We start from the raw sequence: 17,027 nt of genomic DNA, 5'->3' as shown, positions 1-17,027 counted from the left end.
TGACTAGCTCCATCACTCCCTCCCTCCTTCCTTGTCCTTATTCTAACCCCCTTCATCAAATAACAATGCAGGAGACAGGCCCAGGTACAACAGCAGGTTCTTTTCCGGTTCCTCAAAGCGCCGCACAGGGTGGGGGCAGAGACAGAAGAAAATGTAAACATTGGGTTCCACCCCCTGGAGCTCAAGGGAAGACCCCTTACCCAGGTAGGGGCTGGAGGGTTGGAAGGGAACAAGGTGAAAGGTGGGAGCCCTGGTGAGACAAAGCAGGGGAGGCCTGAGAATACAGAGAAAGGTAGGTGAAGAGGAAGGAGAGCAAGGAGGGTGGTGGTGGGGAAGTGGGGGACACTTCCTGCTCCAGTGCATGTCCCCTTAAATAAACCAGCGTGCAAGAACACGATGGAGGAAAACCAAAGGACAGAAGAGAGTGAACACCCCCACCCTGGGCCAACCAGGTCCTCCGCACATAATTCCAACACAGAGATGTCCAGAAGGAGAACACGAAGAGCCTGGGCCCCCCGCCAGGAAGTGGGGGGAGACAGGCAGGACTGAAGAAGGGAAAAGGAACCCAGCTCCACTTCATGGGTAAGGGGAGTGACTGGAGTGTAAGAATCTGAAAACCGCTGACTCCCATCGCCAAAAGTCACCCCTGTGGTGACAAAAGGCCAATCAGGACAGCACCTGGGAAGGGATCCCAGAGGGAATCAGGGCAGGAGAGACAGAGACCCCAGCTGGGGCTAACTGGAGGCGAGGGCTCCAGACTTGTTCACTGCTGCCCCAGGGAAATGCAGCTGCCCCACGTACTCTGGCTGTCCTGGCCATGTAGGAATCAGCAGCTGGCAAGGAGATGGGGAATCAAGCCACTTTCCTCAGAAAGAGGGACAGCCTGCCAAGGGGGCTGGGAGCAGCACCCCAGGCCAAGGCCTGCTCTCGGCTGAGGGAAAAAGAGGGGCCCTGCAGTCCAGCCCCAGGGCAGAGGTCAGAAGTAAGCATCCTGCCGGGCCTCTGATGCTGAGGGCCTGTCCCCGCCATCCTGGGGGGCGGGGGGTCCATCTGCCTTCCGACGCAGCGAGAGCTTCCTGCCCTGAGCCTTCTTCTCCTGCTTCTGCCGTTCCTTCTCCTGCTTCTGCCGCTCCTTCTCCTGCTTCTGCCGCTCCTTCTCCTGCTTCTCCCGCTCCTTCTCCTGCTTCTGCCGCTCCTTCTCCTGCTTCTCCCGCTCCTTCTCCTGCTTCTGCCGCTCCTTCTCCTGCTTCTGCCGCTCCTTCTCCTGCCTCCGGGCCTCCTTGCTGGGAGCCAGTGGGGTGCTGTTGCCAGTAGGCGAAGGAAGGGATGGATGCAGTCCCTCAGCGGTGACCAGAGGCCCTGGGGCAGGCCCAGCACTGGCCCTGCGGACAGGAGGGGGTGGAGAGGGGGCCCCTCCAGCTGCCCGGGAGCCTCGGCTCTTGAGGCCAGGGAGGCTGAGGAGGCTGGAGGAGGGGCCCAGGGGTGGCTGCTGCCGCCGACGCTCCTCATGGATCGCCCGGGAACCGTGTAGTCTCCGTGAGGGCCGATACTGCAGCTCGCCCCGGGTTTCCTGCCACTTCTTGAGCTGGGCTGAGTTCTCTCGCTCAATCAGTGCTTCTGTCACTGGGAGGTTGGTCACCTAGATGGAGAAGAAATGGGTACCGGAATAAGGTTGGGGGTGGGGATGGGCCAAAGCAGGTGTGAGTTATGCTAAGGCTAGGACCTACCTCATGCACCAGGAAGTCCTCCTGCATGCACTGCTGGGGCAGATTGCGCAGCTGCTCCATGGTTTCATACATGCCTTGACAGGAGCGCAGCTTCTCCACAGAGCCCAGCGTGTGCCGCAGCAGCACCAGGGCCACCCGGAAGATGATCTTGACGCCTGCAGGGTCCAAGGAAGAGAGGCTGGATGATCAGCCCAGGATCTCAGCCTGTCCCATTTAGGAGGAACTCACAGCCCCCATCCCTGTCTACTGCCAACCTTACAGATAAGGAAACTGAGGCCCCAAGAAGGGAAACAAGCTGCCATGGGTTTTAGGTTCCTGGGAGGTAAAGCAAGCTGTGGGCTGGTGGAGAGCCAACAAGATCAGGCCTCAGTTTCTCCATCCCCAAGACAGCTTCCAGTGAAGCCTCTGTCAGCAGGCCACCCTCTGGCAGCCACCATGGAAACCGCAGCCCCGTCATGGCCTGAATGGCTACAGAAGTACCTTCACAGAAGAACATATCCCAGACACGTAGCACTGAAGCCCAGGGAAGGGTGCGGGCAAAGATGCACATGAACCATTCTGTCATGTACAGCACGGGGTCAATGCGCTGCCGTCGCAGGTGCCGATGTGCCAGTGGGGAGGCCCGGCGCAACAGCGCAAAAAAGATTTCTCCATCCAGTTGAATGGCCTCCTGGAAGTGGGACAAACCATGAGAAGAGGCCTGCTGTGGACCCTTGGGGTAGAACCGGCCCTGGTAGTCAGTACCCATCCACAAAGTGGGATCCTCACCTCAGTGGGAGAGGCCCAGAACAGAGGGACAGAATGGTACAGCGTGGGGCAGGACAAGGACCACCCTGCAGTCTTGGGGAAAAGTCACAGCCCCAGTTGCACCCAGCCTCCAGACACTCACCAGCCCTGCACTATAGTAACCGGGGAGGTACTTGTCGCAGATCTGCACCAGGCACCAAAAGGCTTGCTGAGAAGGGCAAGAACAAGGAGGGAGTGATGGGGCCTGAGAAACAGGGAGGAGGGAGCTCCCCCATCACCACTGCAGGCCAAGATCCTCCCAGCCCCTCCCCAACCAGGCCCAGCGTCTGCTGACCTCAGCAGGCATGTGCATGAGCAGCACTGCGGCCACGGGGGCCTGGGCCTGGCAGTAGCCCTCGTCAGGCCGGTAGATAGTGTAGGCCTTCAGGATTCGATACAGGTCCTGTTGCCTGTGGGTATGGGGAAAGACCATGAGGAAAGTCACAGGAGTTGGGAGCTCTCGCCCCCAAACTAACCCGCACCCCCCCCAGAGCCCCCCTATATCCCGTGGCAGATCAACCCCAGAGCTTTACCACCACACACCTCTATCCCCCTTCCTAATCCTGCCTATCAAGCTTAAGCCAAAGACTCAGACCGTAACCTAAGCTTTGTTCCAGGCTCTAGGCTTCCGCCCTTGCCTGCACACCCACGTGCTCCCCACCCATGTCCCCACACGGGCTGTGCTCTCTGTCTGCCCCCATCCCGTAAACCTTCAAGGTCATCTTCTTCAGGAAGCTTTTCAATAGCATCAGCCCTCCTCTGGCACTGTCTGAATGCTTTTACTGCCCCAGAGCAGGCGCTCTCCCAGGGCAGGCCCTGCCTTATCTGTCTGACTGGATTTCATCAGTTCCCCCGGGGCAGAGCCCTGGTTCTCGGTGTAGGCTTGGGAAGCCAGCTGTGCCTCAGACCTTTCTCTTGTCTCTGCATCCAAAGAATAAACTCTCTGCCCTAGATCTGTTCCTCTCCCCTGAGGGTGCCCCATCGCTGTGTGTGGGAATCCCATCCCCTGAGCCCCACATCAGAAAACAGCGAGCCTTCCATCACTCCCCACAGCTAATCATCAAGTCGTATCAACACTACCTTCTGAATTTCATTCACGTCTATTCCCTCTCTCCGCCGCCACAGCCACTGAGCAGCTCAGACCTTCATCCCTTAACCAGGACGATGTAATAACCTCCCAGATCCTCTCCCTGCCTCCAGTCACACACTCTTGATCACTGCTTACAGTAGTGTTTCTCAAAATTCAGTCACTGAAGTGTGACCTTCATTTGTGCTTTATCTGCACACCACCCCAATATTATTTATTTTTTCTCCACTTTGTAATAATGTCCATGAAATGACAGGTTTGATATACTAGTTATTTCATCTAATATGTATTAAAATAAACATGTAACTTCCCTAAGCTCCCATGCTACATTCACCCACCTGCCTGCTTCTGTGCCCCTGCCTTCTCCCCCGTTGCTATGGGTGAACTATCTGTGATCCTGGCCAACCACAGCCTTTCCACTTGGGCACTGGGTCCCATCCCTTCTCGCCTACACAGGCCATCCCTCCAGCAACCTTCCCATTGTTTGTGTGTAATCCATTTTTCTCTAACTACAGAGGCTGGCATACCAACATGTCATTTCTTCTAGCTTAAAAAAAAAAACACCTCTTGTGACTTCCCTGGCGGCCCAATGGTTAAGACTCCATGCTTCCACTGCAGGGGGTGCGGGTTCGAGCCCTAGTCAGGGAAATAAGACCCCACATGCCACAGGGCATGGCCAAAAAACAAACACCTCTCTCTACCCAACCTTCCCCTCTGAATACCACACTGTTTCTTTCCTACCTATTCAGCCAAACCCACCTAGAGTACAGACTTGCTATCTTCAATTTCTTTCCTCCCATCCTCCAGTCAGGCTTTAGCCCACTGCTCCACACAAAACTGCTTTTATCAAGGTCACCAATGACCTCCACATTGCTAAATCCAGAGGTCGATTTGCAGACTTCACTTTACTTGACCCGTCAGCAGCATTTCATACAGCTGATCCCGAAACCCCTCTTCACTTTGCTTCCAGGAATCACACTCTCCTGGTTTTCCTTATACCTCACCAGCTTCTTCCAGGCTCCTTTACAGGTTCTTTCTCATCTTCCCATTCTTGAAATGTTGGAGCTGCAGGGCTCAATCTTTGAACAGCTTCCTTTCGTATCTACACTTGCTGCCTTGATGACCTCATCTAGTCCCATGGGTGAGATCTGGTCCCATCTAGAGCCTGACAACTCTCAATTTCCAATCTGTCTCCAGTTTAAACCTCTCCCTGGATGTTGTGTCCATTGTACATCCAGCTTACTTGGCATCTCCATCTGGATATCCAGTGAGTATTTCAAACTTCACATTCCAAAAATGAGCTCCTGATATACCCTTCAAGCCTACTTTTCCCCCAGTTTTCCCCATCCATATCAGTATATTGCAACTCCATTCATTCTAGTTTCTTTCTAAGACCCAAAACCTTAAGAGTCTTCCTTAATTACTCTCTCTCTCTCTCTCACACACACACGCACACACACACACACACGCACACTCTCCACATCTAATCCACTGGCAAATTCTTTTGGCTTTACCTTCAAAATATATCCAGTTTCACGGCTACCATCCTGGTCTATCTATCATCATCTCTTTCCTGGATTATGGAAATAGTCTACCTGGTCTCTCTGCTTCTGGCCTTGTCTCCTATAGTCTATTGTCAGCACAGCAGCCAGAAATGATCCTTTTTTTTTTTTTTTTCCAGCCGCACTGCGCAGCATGTGGGATCTTAGTTCCCCGACCAGGGATCAAACCCATGCCCCGTGCAGTGGAAGCACAGAGTCTTAACCACTGGTCAGCCAGGGAAGTCCCAGAATGATCTTTTTAAAACACAAGTCAGATCAGGTCACTTGTAACCCCATCTCGGCTCACATTCTCTTTTCCCCTTTCTTGCTTTAAACTCTTCTATTTACCACCATTGTACATACAACATACTTTCATTCTTTATTTTATTTATTGTCTACCCTTACTAAAATATAAGCCCTGAGGGGGCAGCTGTCATCTGTAGCTAAAACAGTACCTGGCAGATAGCAGGCGCTTGACAAATATCTGCTGAAAGGATGAACTTACTGTTAAAAAAATGTCCATCAACATGCTCCCACAAGGAGCTGAGAACCACCTAAAAACATCGCACACCACTAGGAAGCGATATATAGCCTTCGTGAGGAAGCCGGGCAAACAGAACAAAGATCGAAAGGTCTGGGCACAGCATTTAAGGGCCCTTAATTGCTTTTCCAGCCTCAGCTCTACCCAACCCCACTGCCCAGACACAGCTTACATAACCCCCAAGCCAGGAAAAACCTGCCCCTTGCTCTGCTCCCATCTATCCTTTAAAACCTAGTTCAAATGCAACCTCTTCAATGAGCCCTTGATGTGCCTCCCCTTCCCCTCACCAGCACCCCACCCCACCCCCATCACCCTGAGTCAGAGTCTCCCTCCCAGGAGACTTCCTTCAACATGGCTAGACACTCAATCCATTAAGGACCACTCCTGTAGAAGTTCTGGAAGGCAAGAACTGCTTTCAACCCAGCCCTGTATCCACCACTGACTCACGTAGTCAGGTCGCCTTACCCATGCCCGCCTCGAGCAGCAAACATCTCATGGAAAGGGAACTGACGGTGCAGGTCCTTCTCAATCACATCCAGCCACTTAGGGTCCCCAGGAGCCCGTTCCAGCTCCTGCAGTGGGACAGCTGAGATTATCTCAGGATCTGGGGGAACTGATGATACCCTTCACACAGACTGTCACACGTCCCCACACCCTGGAGCTGTGCGCACCTCAAACTTGCCCGGGTTCTGCTCCAGGAGTTCCTTGCTATTGGACAAGTACTGCCAGGCCTTGGCTCTGAGGGAGGATGGGATCCCCTTCCGGCAGCGCAGTTTCACCTAAGGCAGAGTGGCAGGCAGGGGAACAGCTTCAGTGGCAGGCACAGCCTCCAAGCTTTCCCCAGCAGTCCTCAGGCTCCCTGGGACACTTGTCCCACATCCCATAGGCTTCACTCCACTGGACCCCACCTGGCCTTCTACCTTTAAAGCTACTCCTCCCCCCAGGCCCAAGTACCATCTACCCCCAACATGGTCCGGAGAGCAGATACTATCAGGTTCCTGGGCTTCCCCAGAGCACAGGGGCCCACCCTGTCCTCCCCACCCCCACCATGTCCATTGCCCTGCCCACCACAGCCTTCTCAAACCTTCTGGAAACGCCGTGACAGCCACTTATCCCAGTGACTGAACATCTCCAGCCACTTGAGCTCCCGCTGCCGAGCCACATCCACAGGAATGGAGCTCTCTCTGAGGATATGGGGAGTATGGAAGAGGTCAGTAGCAGTAGTATAAAATCTAGATTACTGGGGGAACTGAGGCAAGCCACCTCCCCAAGCTCAAAAATGAGAGATCAGACCATAAAAGCATTTTGTGAGCTACCAATACCAAACATTAGGACGTCTGGTCATTCTGGCCATCCAAGGTCCTAGTTCACTACACTAAATGGAATTTCCTTGGAATCTCTGAACAGAGATCACATTCTCATGTTGGATCGCTACACAGAGGCTGTGTTCAAATCCCATTTCAGACACATACAAGTTTGGGGAGAGAGCACGGAATATTGAAAAGCTACACTTTGCATTAGACCTGGATCCAAGTTCTAGGTTTGCCACCTATTCACTGTGTGGCCTTGGGCAAGTCACTCTCTAAGTCTCAATCTCCTCACGTGTAAGATGGAGAGAAAAACAGTATCTACCTAAGAGGTTATATGAGATAACACATAGCAGCGACTCAGTAAGTAACAGCAATTATTATCCATAAAATAAAATACATAACAAACATACTTCCCTGTCCCCTTAGAAGCAACTGTCTGAGTTTCCTTCTACCAGACTCAAGATCCCTTGCACCATCTGCAATTTCCGCTACCTCCTCCTCCCTGAAATCACCCCACGTTCCCAAGCAAATGAAGCTCTCCTTGCACTGTTTGCTCACTGTTCTGTCAGAGCTTCGCACTCACGATACCCCCTCAGTCTTGAAACAGTTAGTTGTAGGAGCCAGTACCAGGTGAGTGGAATGGAAGAAAGAGCTTGGGTTTCCAGATAGACCTGAGCTCAAAGCCCAGTTGTCCCTTAGAAGTTGGGGAGTCTTGGCAAGTGATAACCTAAGTCTCTTCCTTATAAATGTAAAAAGGAATGCCACCACCTACATCACAAAGTTATGAGAGGACTCTTGAGAAACTGTATATAAAGAACTGTTAAATGGGAGGTTTAATGTTAGTTTCTTTTGTCCCAGAAGCTCCTTACACTAAAAGGTGATTTCTCATTAATCTCTATCATAAGGCAATTCCAAACTCTACTAAAGGCCAGGAAGAGTAAGATAACTTTCCTGCCCTCAAAAGGTCACAAGCTAGTAGGGGAGATAACTGCAATATGTGAGGGAAATGCAATGACAAAGATGCACAGAAGAGGCACCTAATTGGAGGAGGGGCAATGGATATCAAGGAAGGTTTCCTGGAGGAAGGGACATCTGAGGTAATCCATGAAGGACTGAGTAGAACATGGCAGGCAAAGACCGGGAGAAGGGCATTCCTGGCTGATGGTACAGCCTGAGTATGAAGGGAGAAAGACTACAATCACTTCAACAGGACCACAGCACACAGTGCATGGTGAGAAGGCAGTGGAAAAGAAGACCAGAGAGGCTGGCAGAGCCAGATCATAAGGAGCCTGTGTGCAGGTTAAAGCGCTTGGACTTTATCCTGTGGACAGTGCGGAGCTGCTAACAGCTTTTAAGGTAACGTATGCCACAGTCAGCCTTGCCTCAGAAGTAGATTCTGCCAGCATGGAAGATGGATTTTAGAGGGACAAAATTAAAAGCAGAGAATTAGCACCCAGCACGGTGCCTGGTACACAAGAGGGGCTCACTAAAATCCAATTCAATCCAAGTTCCTCAGGGCAGCAGAGTATTGAGGAGAGTGCCATTGGTCACACAGATCCAAATTATTTGAGTGGGGCAATTCACTCAACTGCTCTAATCCTGTTTCTTCATCTATAAATTAGGTACAGCAATGCATTCCTCATGCATGGGAAAGCACCAGGGTCAAACTTCAGTTGCCCTCCCCACACAGGACCGAGAATGTTGGTACTCAAAGATTTTCTGATTTTTTTGTTGGATTATAATCCCTCCCACAGGGCTTCCCCCAACACCAGGCAGGTCCCCCTCACCCCAACACGCACAGCCATGACTAAATCCTACTCATTCTTCACGATTCAGATCAGTCCAGCTGAATTCCCAGACTGGGCAAAAGATCCCTTCCCTAGCTGCTCACAAAACCTTGTGATGATCTCCAGGCTAAACCTAACATATTATATTGAAACCAACTGTTTAAGTATTTGTCTCTCCCTCTAGATGATGAGCACCTTGAAATGATTATTTTATCCTTAGTACCCAGCACAGGGCCTGGCACTAGGGGTTCTCAGGCAGTGCTGTAAACTGAACTGACCAGCAGGTTAAAGGGGTACAGGAACAATGATCCAAAGAGAGGGAAGGAAGAAGTCAGAAGCAATCACATCCTCACCTCAGAAGTGACTCAGGCCCCTGGAGGGAACTAGGAAAGAGTAAGCCCGTCTGGGGAGATGAGGAAATGGGGAAGAGGCCTCCTCCACCCCCTTTCCTTCAGTGAAAACACAAGACTGCTCTTCTGTTTCACACAGGGGCCCTACCTTCAGAGTCTCTCCTCCATCAAACAGACTTCCCCACCTCACCACCCCATCAGACCTAGGGCTATGGGGGAAGGGAAGTGCCTGCATCCCTCCAGACTTTCTCCCTAAGGAACCAAAGATCTCTACTAGAACCCCTGTCCAGCCAACCCTCCAGAATACCTGACCTGTAGCTGGAGTTTCCCATCAAGGAGCTGGGACAACCTGAGGTATCATCTCATTCAACCTTTCACTTCACAGAGGAGGAAAGTGAGGCACTAACTCAAATGTGGAAGGCACTAACTCAAGGGCACACACACACCAAAGGCAAGGCTTAGGCTCAAACCCAGAACTCCCGACACCTGGTCTCAAACCCTAACACGCTGGTGCCACAGAAACCTCAGGAAGCTCTAGGCATGATAAGGATTGTTAAGCATCCCATTCCCACTAATCACCCCGTGGATCCTCAGAGGAGGATGGGCAGCGAGAGTGTGGGCAAGGTGTATCATCCCCCCACCCTGCAACCTCTACTTCCCTGAAGCAGGCCCGCTGGGTGCCCACTGGGTACTCACAGGCTGCCCGAATACTGGCTGCCCCCAAGGAAGCCGTACTTGTCCGTCTTGCGCAGGGCCAGCCCATTTATCTCCGAGTCTGAGCCCATGGAGCTCACATCATCCGCCAAGGACTCTAAGGTCCCAGACATGAGGCTCACGGAGTCCAAGTAGCTCAGAGTGTCTGGGGCCTGCCCTCGAGGCCCAGAGATGCCAGGTCCCAGGCTGGACGTGGAGCCTAGGTCCTGAGAGTTTTCAGCAGGCTCCGGAGCTGGGGTCACCGTCACGACAGCTGCCAGAGCCTCACACGTCCCTGAAGGGCCTGTGCCAGGCCCTGAGGGGTCCTCTGAAGCCTGTCCTGTTGATGCTGATGCTGCAGCTCCATGTCCACTTGTCACCTGTCCTGCTGTCACTGCTGCAACCCGTGCAGTCACTCCTGAGGCCACTGTGGTTCCCGGCTTGGGGGCAAGCGGGGGTTTGGCGGTCAGGGCGCCAGGAGCCGTTCTTGAAGGGGTCCTGGTGCGGGTCCCGGTGAGGGTACCTGGCCCAGGATCGGGTGAGGTTCTGGCCTCCTCCGTCTTCGGAGAGTCTGCCCCTGGGGCCAGAGCCATGGACCTCTCGGCTCCTGCCACAGCCTCAGGCACCAAGGGCTCTGGGTCGGAGACTTGCGCCCTCAGGGCTTCGGGTGAGGCCTCCAGGGTCAGCCCCACCTCCGTGCTGCCGGTGACCGTCGGGGCGGGGGCCAGGGCCGAGTCCGAGGTCTGGGTTGGACCCGGTACCCATGCGGGCCGCGCCTCCCCGGGGGCCACCAGGGTGACCGGGGCCGAAGTGGCCGTGGTCACTGGCGGCCCCGGAGCTACCACCACGACGGGCCCGGCCCGGGAGCCGCGGGGCGGCGGCGACGGGGCCGCGGGGGCGCCATGACGGCGCGGCGGGGCCACCAGGGGCGCCGGGCCCGTCTCCATGACCGCGGGTCGCCCCTCACATCCCCCCGCCGCGGCGGCCGCAAAAGGCGCCGCCCCTCAGGCCGCTCCCCACCGCCCGCCGAGGAAGGGGAAAGGGCGAAGGGCGCGGCCCGGCGCGCGCCGGGGTCGTTGCTGGCGCGCGGGCGGCCACCCGTCGCGCGGAGCCGGGGCACGGGTCCCGGGGCGCCAGGCGCCGGGGTCTCGCTCGCTCCCTCTCCCCCCCTTTCGCACTCTCGCCGCCACCCCCTCCCTCCCGCTTCGGGCGAGCGGCCCACCTCGCGCCTGCGCACAAGCCCCGGTGCTGGCCAAGCGGCCAGCGTTTCGGCGCTTCACGCCTGCGCGCGGGCGGCCCCATCGCGGTCCTTTTTTCTCCCGCCTCGTCAGAGGGCTTGGACGAATAATAGGAGAGAGAGAACTGGGTTTCTGCCAATCGTTGGAAGTGTGGGTGGGGCTGGAGGTGGGAAGGGGGTGGGTAATTTGGGAAGAAGAAACAGAGAAGGCGGAGTTTATAAAACCAATGAGAGGGCGAGTGAAGGCAGGAGGAGGCGGGACGAAGGGAGTAACTAATAGAAAAGCGGGAAGATGAACGTCCTGGCCAATAAAGATGGCTGAAGAGTGAAAAACTGTGGAAGGAGGCGGGTGCTGTGCGAGAAGAGGCGGGCCTGCCTAATAGGAATGGTTAAAAGGGAGCCAATGAAAAGGGGAGTAGGCGGAGGTCAAATTGACAGACAGTGATGTCTATTTGGGCGGTGACAGACAGCATCCGCAGTCAATAGGAGCTGAGGGATTCTTTGGGTTTCCCAAGAAGGTCAGGAAGAAATGACAGCTGGGAGGGGAGGGTCAAATTTGCGATTAATTTGCCTCGTCAGCCAATGAATGCATTCTCTCACTTTAGCAACAGGAGGAAGATAGACAGCTGTCTCAGCCAATGGCAGCACCCAAAGGGAAGGGGTGCTGCCAGCAGGCAGTGCCAAGCCAGGGATGTCGGTGACAACCGGAGACAAGCGCGGGAGGAGGGGGTGACAGTTGGGGACAGCGCGGAGAGGGGGCGGGGACCGGGGGCATGGGTGCAACCGTTAGCCAATAAGAGCGCCACGCTGCCCTGCCTGAGTCCTCTCGTGGGCCCCATTCTCTATTCAGCTCGCAAGCCCACCACAGGGCACTTGATCCAGTGCTCTGATCGGGTACTCTTGCCTTTCACTCAGTCTCTAATTCTCATCCCAGCCCGCAACAAATCCCAGGCGACTATAACCAGAGCCCCAAAATCCTATAAGTGACTCATCTCTCTGGATCCACCATTTCCTGTGGGTATCCCAACCGCCAAGTCCCTCTCCTCAGCCCCTTCTATCTGAGCTCTTCCCCAGGATCTGGGATCCAGTTCCTCGGAACTCATCCTCTGAGTGCCCCCTCCATTCTAGTGGGGATCCCAGACCCCAAATCATGAATTCCCAATACCATGAATTCCCACATCTGTGTTCTTATTCTTTTGGGGATCCAGGACCCATTCCATCAACTCCTCTCTCCTCATTGATACACCCCTCTGTGCTCCTCATTCTCTGCTAAGAAATCAGACCCCAATCTCATGAGCCCTCCAGGCTACCCTAGACCACAAACACAAAGCCCTGACTTTACCAGCCCCTCCTCTCTCTGGCCCTCATTCCCCTGAGGTCTAGGATTCAGGATTCAGCACCAGGAGGGCTCCAATTTCCATACAAAGTCCACCATCCTGAAATTTCAGTCAGGCCTAGCTCCCAGCTTCCCAGTTACTTGGTTGCTGAGTTCACTGAGGCTCCTTACTCCCAGCTCAGACTCAGATCCTGTGAACTCCAGTGTCTGAGATATGCCGCTCCCGATCTCCTCCTCCTCAACTTCTCCACTTTCCATTTGACCCAAGCTTCCTAAGCACTTCCCCCATCCCCCTCTTTGGAGTTCTCCTCCCCTCCCAGAACCCAGTAATAAGTGGGCTTCTCCCTGGGCCTGGACCCCCATGGTAACCGTATAAGGTTAGGCAGCTGTCGACTGAGGCAGGGAGGGGCCAGTGCAGGAGGCCAAGGGCAGCTGCTAAGTTTAGGGTGGCTCTGTCTCTCTTCTTAGAGACAACAGGTGCCTGGACCCCAGTGACCAGAAAAGCAAATGTCTTAGAGGCATTGGTATGAGGCTGGAGGAGGGGGAGGGGAGGAGGAGACTTCCTCAGGACATCAGGTCCTAGAGGGAACAGGAGGAGGAGGAGACACGGGTGTTCTTGCCAACCTTGGGCCTCCTGGGGCTTCCTCACCCACAATTTCCGCAGACCTCCACTGTACAGAATGGACTGGGGCACTGAGGCCCAGAGGGGTGGGAGAGCGTACCTCAAAGTCACACAGTCAGCCTAGGTGGTTCTTGCCCACATTGGAGAGAGAAGCCATTGGCCATCCCAGCCACCAAAGAGGAGGTGACCAATTAGCTTCCCTCTTGGTGTCTTTGACTCCCCTTCTCTGAGTTCCAACTTTCACACCAGTATCCAAAAAAGTGATTATAGACTCACACTAGACCATGTCCTTCTCCTGTTTCAAACCTTTCCAAGGCTCCCAAGGTCTCAGCCCTCAGCATGGCGTTTGAAGACCCTCCGGTGTCTGATGTCCAGCCCCTTGTATCCTCTGCTCGAGCCCCATCCCAATTCTGGCGAACTGAACACTTCTGATCTTTCACTTCTCCAGGCCTTTGCCCATCTGTGCCCTCCATTTAGCATGGCTGTTCCTCCACTTTCACCTGACTCACTTCTACTAGCCTTCATAACGTCATTCCCATACTCCTAGATAGGGCTGCTATGCCCTCTACTTCTGTACTCCTGACCAGCTGGTTTGTCATTTTCTGCATTTACCCTGTCTCCACAGCTAGACTGTAAGTTCTACCAAGGCAGGGACTGAATATTAATTATAATGATTATGGGAATTCCCTGGCAGTCCAGTGGTTAGCACTCCAGGTTTTCACTGCCGAGGGCCCAGATTCGATCCTTGGTCGGGGAACTAAGATCCCACAAGCCATGTGGCGCAGCCAAAAAATAAAAATAAAAATAAAAATAATGATTATACTTCACTAACTGTTTCCAAATAGTGTTCACATCCAGAAGTTCTGTGGGATGGGAATTACATCCCCATTTTATAGAGGGGGAAACCAAGGCCCAGGGAGTTGGAGCACAAAGCCCAAGGTCACAGAGCAGCCTCTCTGCTCCAGGCTGTCTAGTCTCTTCATACCTAGTGATTCCATGCCCCACATCTTTCCTCACAAAATCCCCCCTCTTCTTGAAGGGGATGTAGCAGACTTCCTGATCCTTCAACTTCCCCAGGCAGCTCTCTCCCACCTGTAACCTCTGTCACTACCCCCACATATACATACCCTTGACTGTGAACTCCACAGTGGGGGGACTGTGTTTGTCAAAGTGCACCTGCAAAGCATGGACCAGTGCCTGGCACACTGTAGGTATTCAATAAATTTACTGTGTTTAAATCTGGGCCCACCCCACACAGGGGTACAGGAGGCTGGTGCATCTCTTTCCTAGTCCTGTGTCTCAGCCTGGGCCCTCTCTGAACTCTGGCACATTCTAGCCTCCTTTGGGGAAAAAGAACATCCCTTCCTGCCCAGGTCCTAGTGAGACCTGCATCCCAAGACTCACTCCCTCCTCCCTCCCTCCTTGGGCTCCAGCTGCTGCCAGCCCAAGAAAGGAGAGGCCCTGAGCTGGGCTATTTTGGTATCTGGGGTGGGCACCCACAGGGCTAAGGTTACCCTGGTATGTTAATGACTCCCTGGGGCAGGACTATATAACTCCAGAGGGACCGCCCCAGGCTGACTCTCTGCTCCTTTCCAGCCAGAGCCACTGCCTGGCCCCCAGGAGACCCAAGACATGGTGAGTGAGAATCCCCCAGCCCCTGCCCAGATCCCTCAGACCTCAGGGCAGCCTAATCCTTTGAAAGAAAGTAGCTGGTTCCCAGTCTGGCAAGAGGAAAAAAGATGAATCTTCCCTTTCTTGATATCACTAATGGGGAATGTACAGAATGATGCCCTAAAGGATCCAACCAAGGATAATCTGCCTAGACACTCCACTCGCAGGAGCCCTGTCCCTCCCAAAGCATGCTCCATGCCGTCCTGCACTCCATCTTCCTAAAACCCCCAGGATCAGCCAGACAAGTGTTCCCACTCCCATTTTATAAATGAGAAAGTAGAGGTTCAGGTGAGTGAGTGATCAGGGTCACACAGCAAGTCTGGGACTCAGAGGAGGCAGGGTCAGGGCACTGAGAAGGGGAGGTACACTCCACTTGTTGGGTAGGATGGAAGGATGGGGACTTGAGGGCTACACAGAGGAATTCGGGGGTACAACTGCAGCAGGTCTCCTCAGCAAAGAGGTCATAAGGAAGGGGAAGCCTAGAGCCAGAAGAGTTGCTTTAGAAGAATGGACTCAAAGAAGCCTGAATCTAATCCATCGCCTCTAGAGAGGAGTAGGGATTGGTCCTTGAACCCCTCTGCCCAACCCTCATCCCTCAGGCACCCAAGAAGGCCAAGAGAAGGGCAGTGGCAGAGGGCGGAAGCTCCAATGTCTTCTCCATGTTCGATCAGACCCAGATCCAGGAGTTCAAGGAGGTAAGTGCGGGGAGAAGGGAGACTGAAGACTGACCAAAGGCTCCCCTTGCTGCCCCTCCCCCCACCCCTCCCTGGAATGTGCACCTGTTGGGGGGAGGGGAAGGGTTTAGAATTCCTTGTTCTCCTCCCTGCTTGGAGTGTAAGAGGACAGCTGGCTGGGGGCCAGAATCTCAGAATCTGATCTGCCTGGAGTTAAGGATGCTGAAGCCTGGCCATGGGGGACCTAACCTCTCCCTACGTTGGCCCTCCACAGGCCTTCACAGTAATTGACCAGAATCGTGATGGCATTATTGACAAGGACGACCTGCGGGAAACCTTCGCAGCCATGGGTGAGCCTACTCCACCTGTAAAGATTCAAGGCTGCAGAGTCCTGGGAATTCAGCAGCCTTAGGTTCCAGCCCTGCCAGGTCCACCCTGGGCCTCAGTCTACCCAGATAAAAAATGGATGGGATGATGTGAACTTATGGGAAGCGTTATTCCCTGGCCCCTAGACCCCACTCCACTCCATGCTTCCCCCACCCTGTTCCAGGGCGTCTCAATGTGAAGAATGAGGAGCTAGATGACATGATGAAGGAAGCCAGCGGGCCCATCAACTTCACTGTCTTCCTGACCATGTTTGGGGAGAAGCTCAAAGGTGAATGAAGTGTCCTGGGTCCAAACCCCCAGATGCCTCTCCCCAGACCTTTCAGGGACTGACCCTTTAGCAACCCTTCAGCTTCATGTGCCCTCTGACCACCCCCAGGTGCCGACCCTGAGGATGTGATCACTGGAGCCTTCAAGGTCCTGGACCCCGAGGGGAAGGGCACCATCAAGAAGCAGTTGTAAGTGACACCCTCCAGCTGCTCCCACACAGAAAGCCTCCTTAAATTCCTACCAAGAGTTAGGCACTGCCAGAGATAAGGGAAAAATTAGGACTGTGGTGATGGGATTAAATTTTCACAGCACACAGGGGGAAGGGCAAAAGGGAGGAGGCCAGAGTGTTTGGGAGACCAATGAGGAATCCAGGGTAACCCCGGTTTTCAAGGCGAGACTGGGAATGGCAACGGGGATGAGGTGGGAGGGACTGGAAAGGAATCACGAAGCCCAATCTCTGTCACCTCTCTCCAGCCTGGAGGAGCTGCTTACCACGCAGTGTGACCGCTTCTCCCGGGAAGAGGTGAGTGGGGAAAGGGCCTAGGGGAAGCGGAGGGATGGGGGAAGGGGAACGTAAGGAACCGGTTGGAGATACCCCTGCGTTTTTTCCCCAGATCACAAATATGTGGGCGGCCTTCCCCCCCGACGTGGGCGGCAACGTAGACTACAAGAACATAAGCTACATCATCACGCATGGCGACGCCAAGGACCAGGAGTAGCGGACCCTCTTAGGCCTCTGCTGGGCAACGCCTTCCTGCCAGTGCGACCACCCCACCTCGACTCCTAATAAATTGAACTGGTCTCGTTTCTTATCCGCGACGGCTTCTGTGCGTTTGTGTGAACAGGGCTCAGGTGGGAGGCTGCGCTGAAACACCGGCTGGCATGAAACGAGTGCCCAGCAAATGAATGAATAAATAGTGGCCCGGAGGCCTGGGTGGAACGGTTCCACCCGCTAAGCCCGCCGCTTATTCCCGCTGGGAAAGAGATTGCGTAGCCTCAGGGAAACTCAGT

At 54.2% G+C, this 17,027-nt stretch overlaps 2 protein-coding genes across 2 annotated transcripts; one reads left to right on the top strand and one right to left on the bottom strand.

The window, feature by feature from the left end:
- Window positions 1-80: 80 nt before the first annotated feature.
- TBC1D10B (TBC1 domain family member 10B) lies at window positions 81-11,024 on the bottom strand. The gene is made up of 9 exons (XM_028167545.2): window positions 9,826-11,024; window positions 6,767-6,866; window positions 6,354-6,461; window positions 6,148-6,254; window positions 2,809-2,923; window positions 2,617-2,682; window positions 2,208-2,397; window positions 1,728-1,882; window positions 81-1,639 (listed from the first exon to the last, which is right to left on the bottom strand). The coding sequence occupies exons 1-9, from the start codon at window positions 10,767-10,769 to the stop codon at window positions 977-979; spliced, it is 2,448 nt and encodes an 815-aa protein (XP_028023346.2). The 5' UTR covers window positions 10,770-11,024; the 3' UTR covers window positions 81-976.
- A 3,521-nt stretch (window positions 11,025-14,545) lies between these two features.
- MYL11 (myosin light chain 11) lies at window positions 14,546-16,828 on the top strand. The gene is made up of 7 exons (XM_007186404.2): window positions 14,546-14,652; window positions 15,288-15,383; window positions 15,637-15,712; window positions 15,913-16,017; window positions 16,126-16,204; window positions 16,491-16,539; window positions 16,631-16,828. The coding sequence occupies exons 1-7, from the start codon at window positions 14,650-14,652 to the stop codon at window positions 16,733-16,735; spliced, it is 513 nt and encodes a 170-aa protein (XP_007186466.1). The 5' UTR covers window positions 14,546-14,649; the 3' UTR covers window positions 16,736-16,828.
- Window positions 16,829-17,027: the final 199 nt, after the last annotated feature.

The sequence above is a fragment of the Balaenoptera acutorostrata genome, chromosome 15, assembly GCF_949987535.1.
Source record: "Balaenoptera acutorostrata chromosome 15, mBalAcu1.1, whole genome shotgun sequence".
NCBI classification, from domain to species: Eukaryota; Metazoa; Chordata; class Mammalia; order Artiodactyla; family Balaenopteridae; genus Balaenoptera; species Balaenoptera acutorostrata.
This window is presented reverse-complemented; position numbering and strand designations above follow the sequence as displayed.

Excerpts from the sequence above, each read along its gene's own strand:
- TBC1D10B (XM_028167545.2), bottom strand. The coding sequence starts at position 10,769 with ATGGAGACGGGCCCGGCGCCCCTGGTGGCCCCGCCGCGCCGTCATGGC. Across the intron at positions 2,398-2,616 it reads GTTACTATAGTGCAGGGCTG|GAGGCCATTCAACTGGATGG; the intron begins GTGAGTGTCTGG and ends TCCCACTTCCAG. Across the intron at positions 1,883-2,207 it reads GGATATGTTCTTCTGTGAAG|GCGTCAAGATCATCTTCCGG; the intron begins GTACTTCTGTAG and ends TGGACCCTGCAG.
- MYL11 (XM_007186404.2), top strand. Across the intron at positions 15,384-15,636 it reads AGATCCAGGAGTTCAAGGAG|GCCTTCACAGTAATTGACCA; the intron begins GTAAGTGCGGGG and ends GGCCCTCCACAG. Across the intron at positions 16,205-16,490 it reads GGCACCATCAAGAAGCAGTT|CCTGGAGGAGCTGCTTACCA; the intron begins GTAAGTGACACC and ends ACCTCTCTCCAG.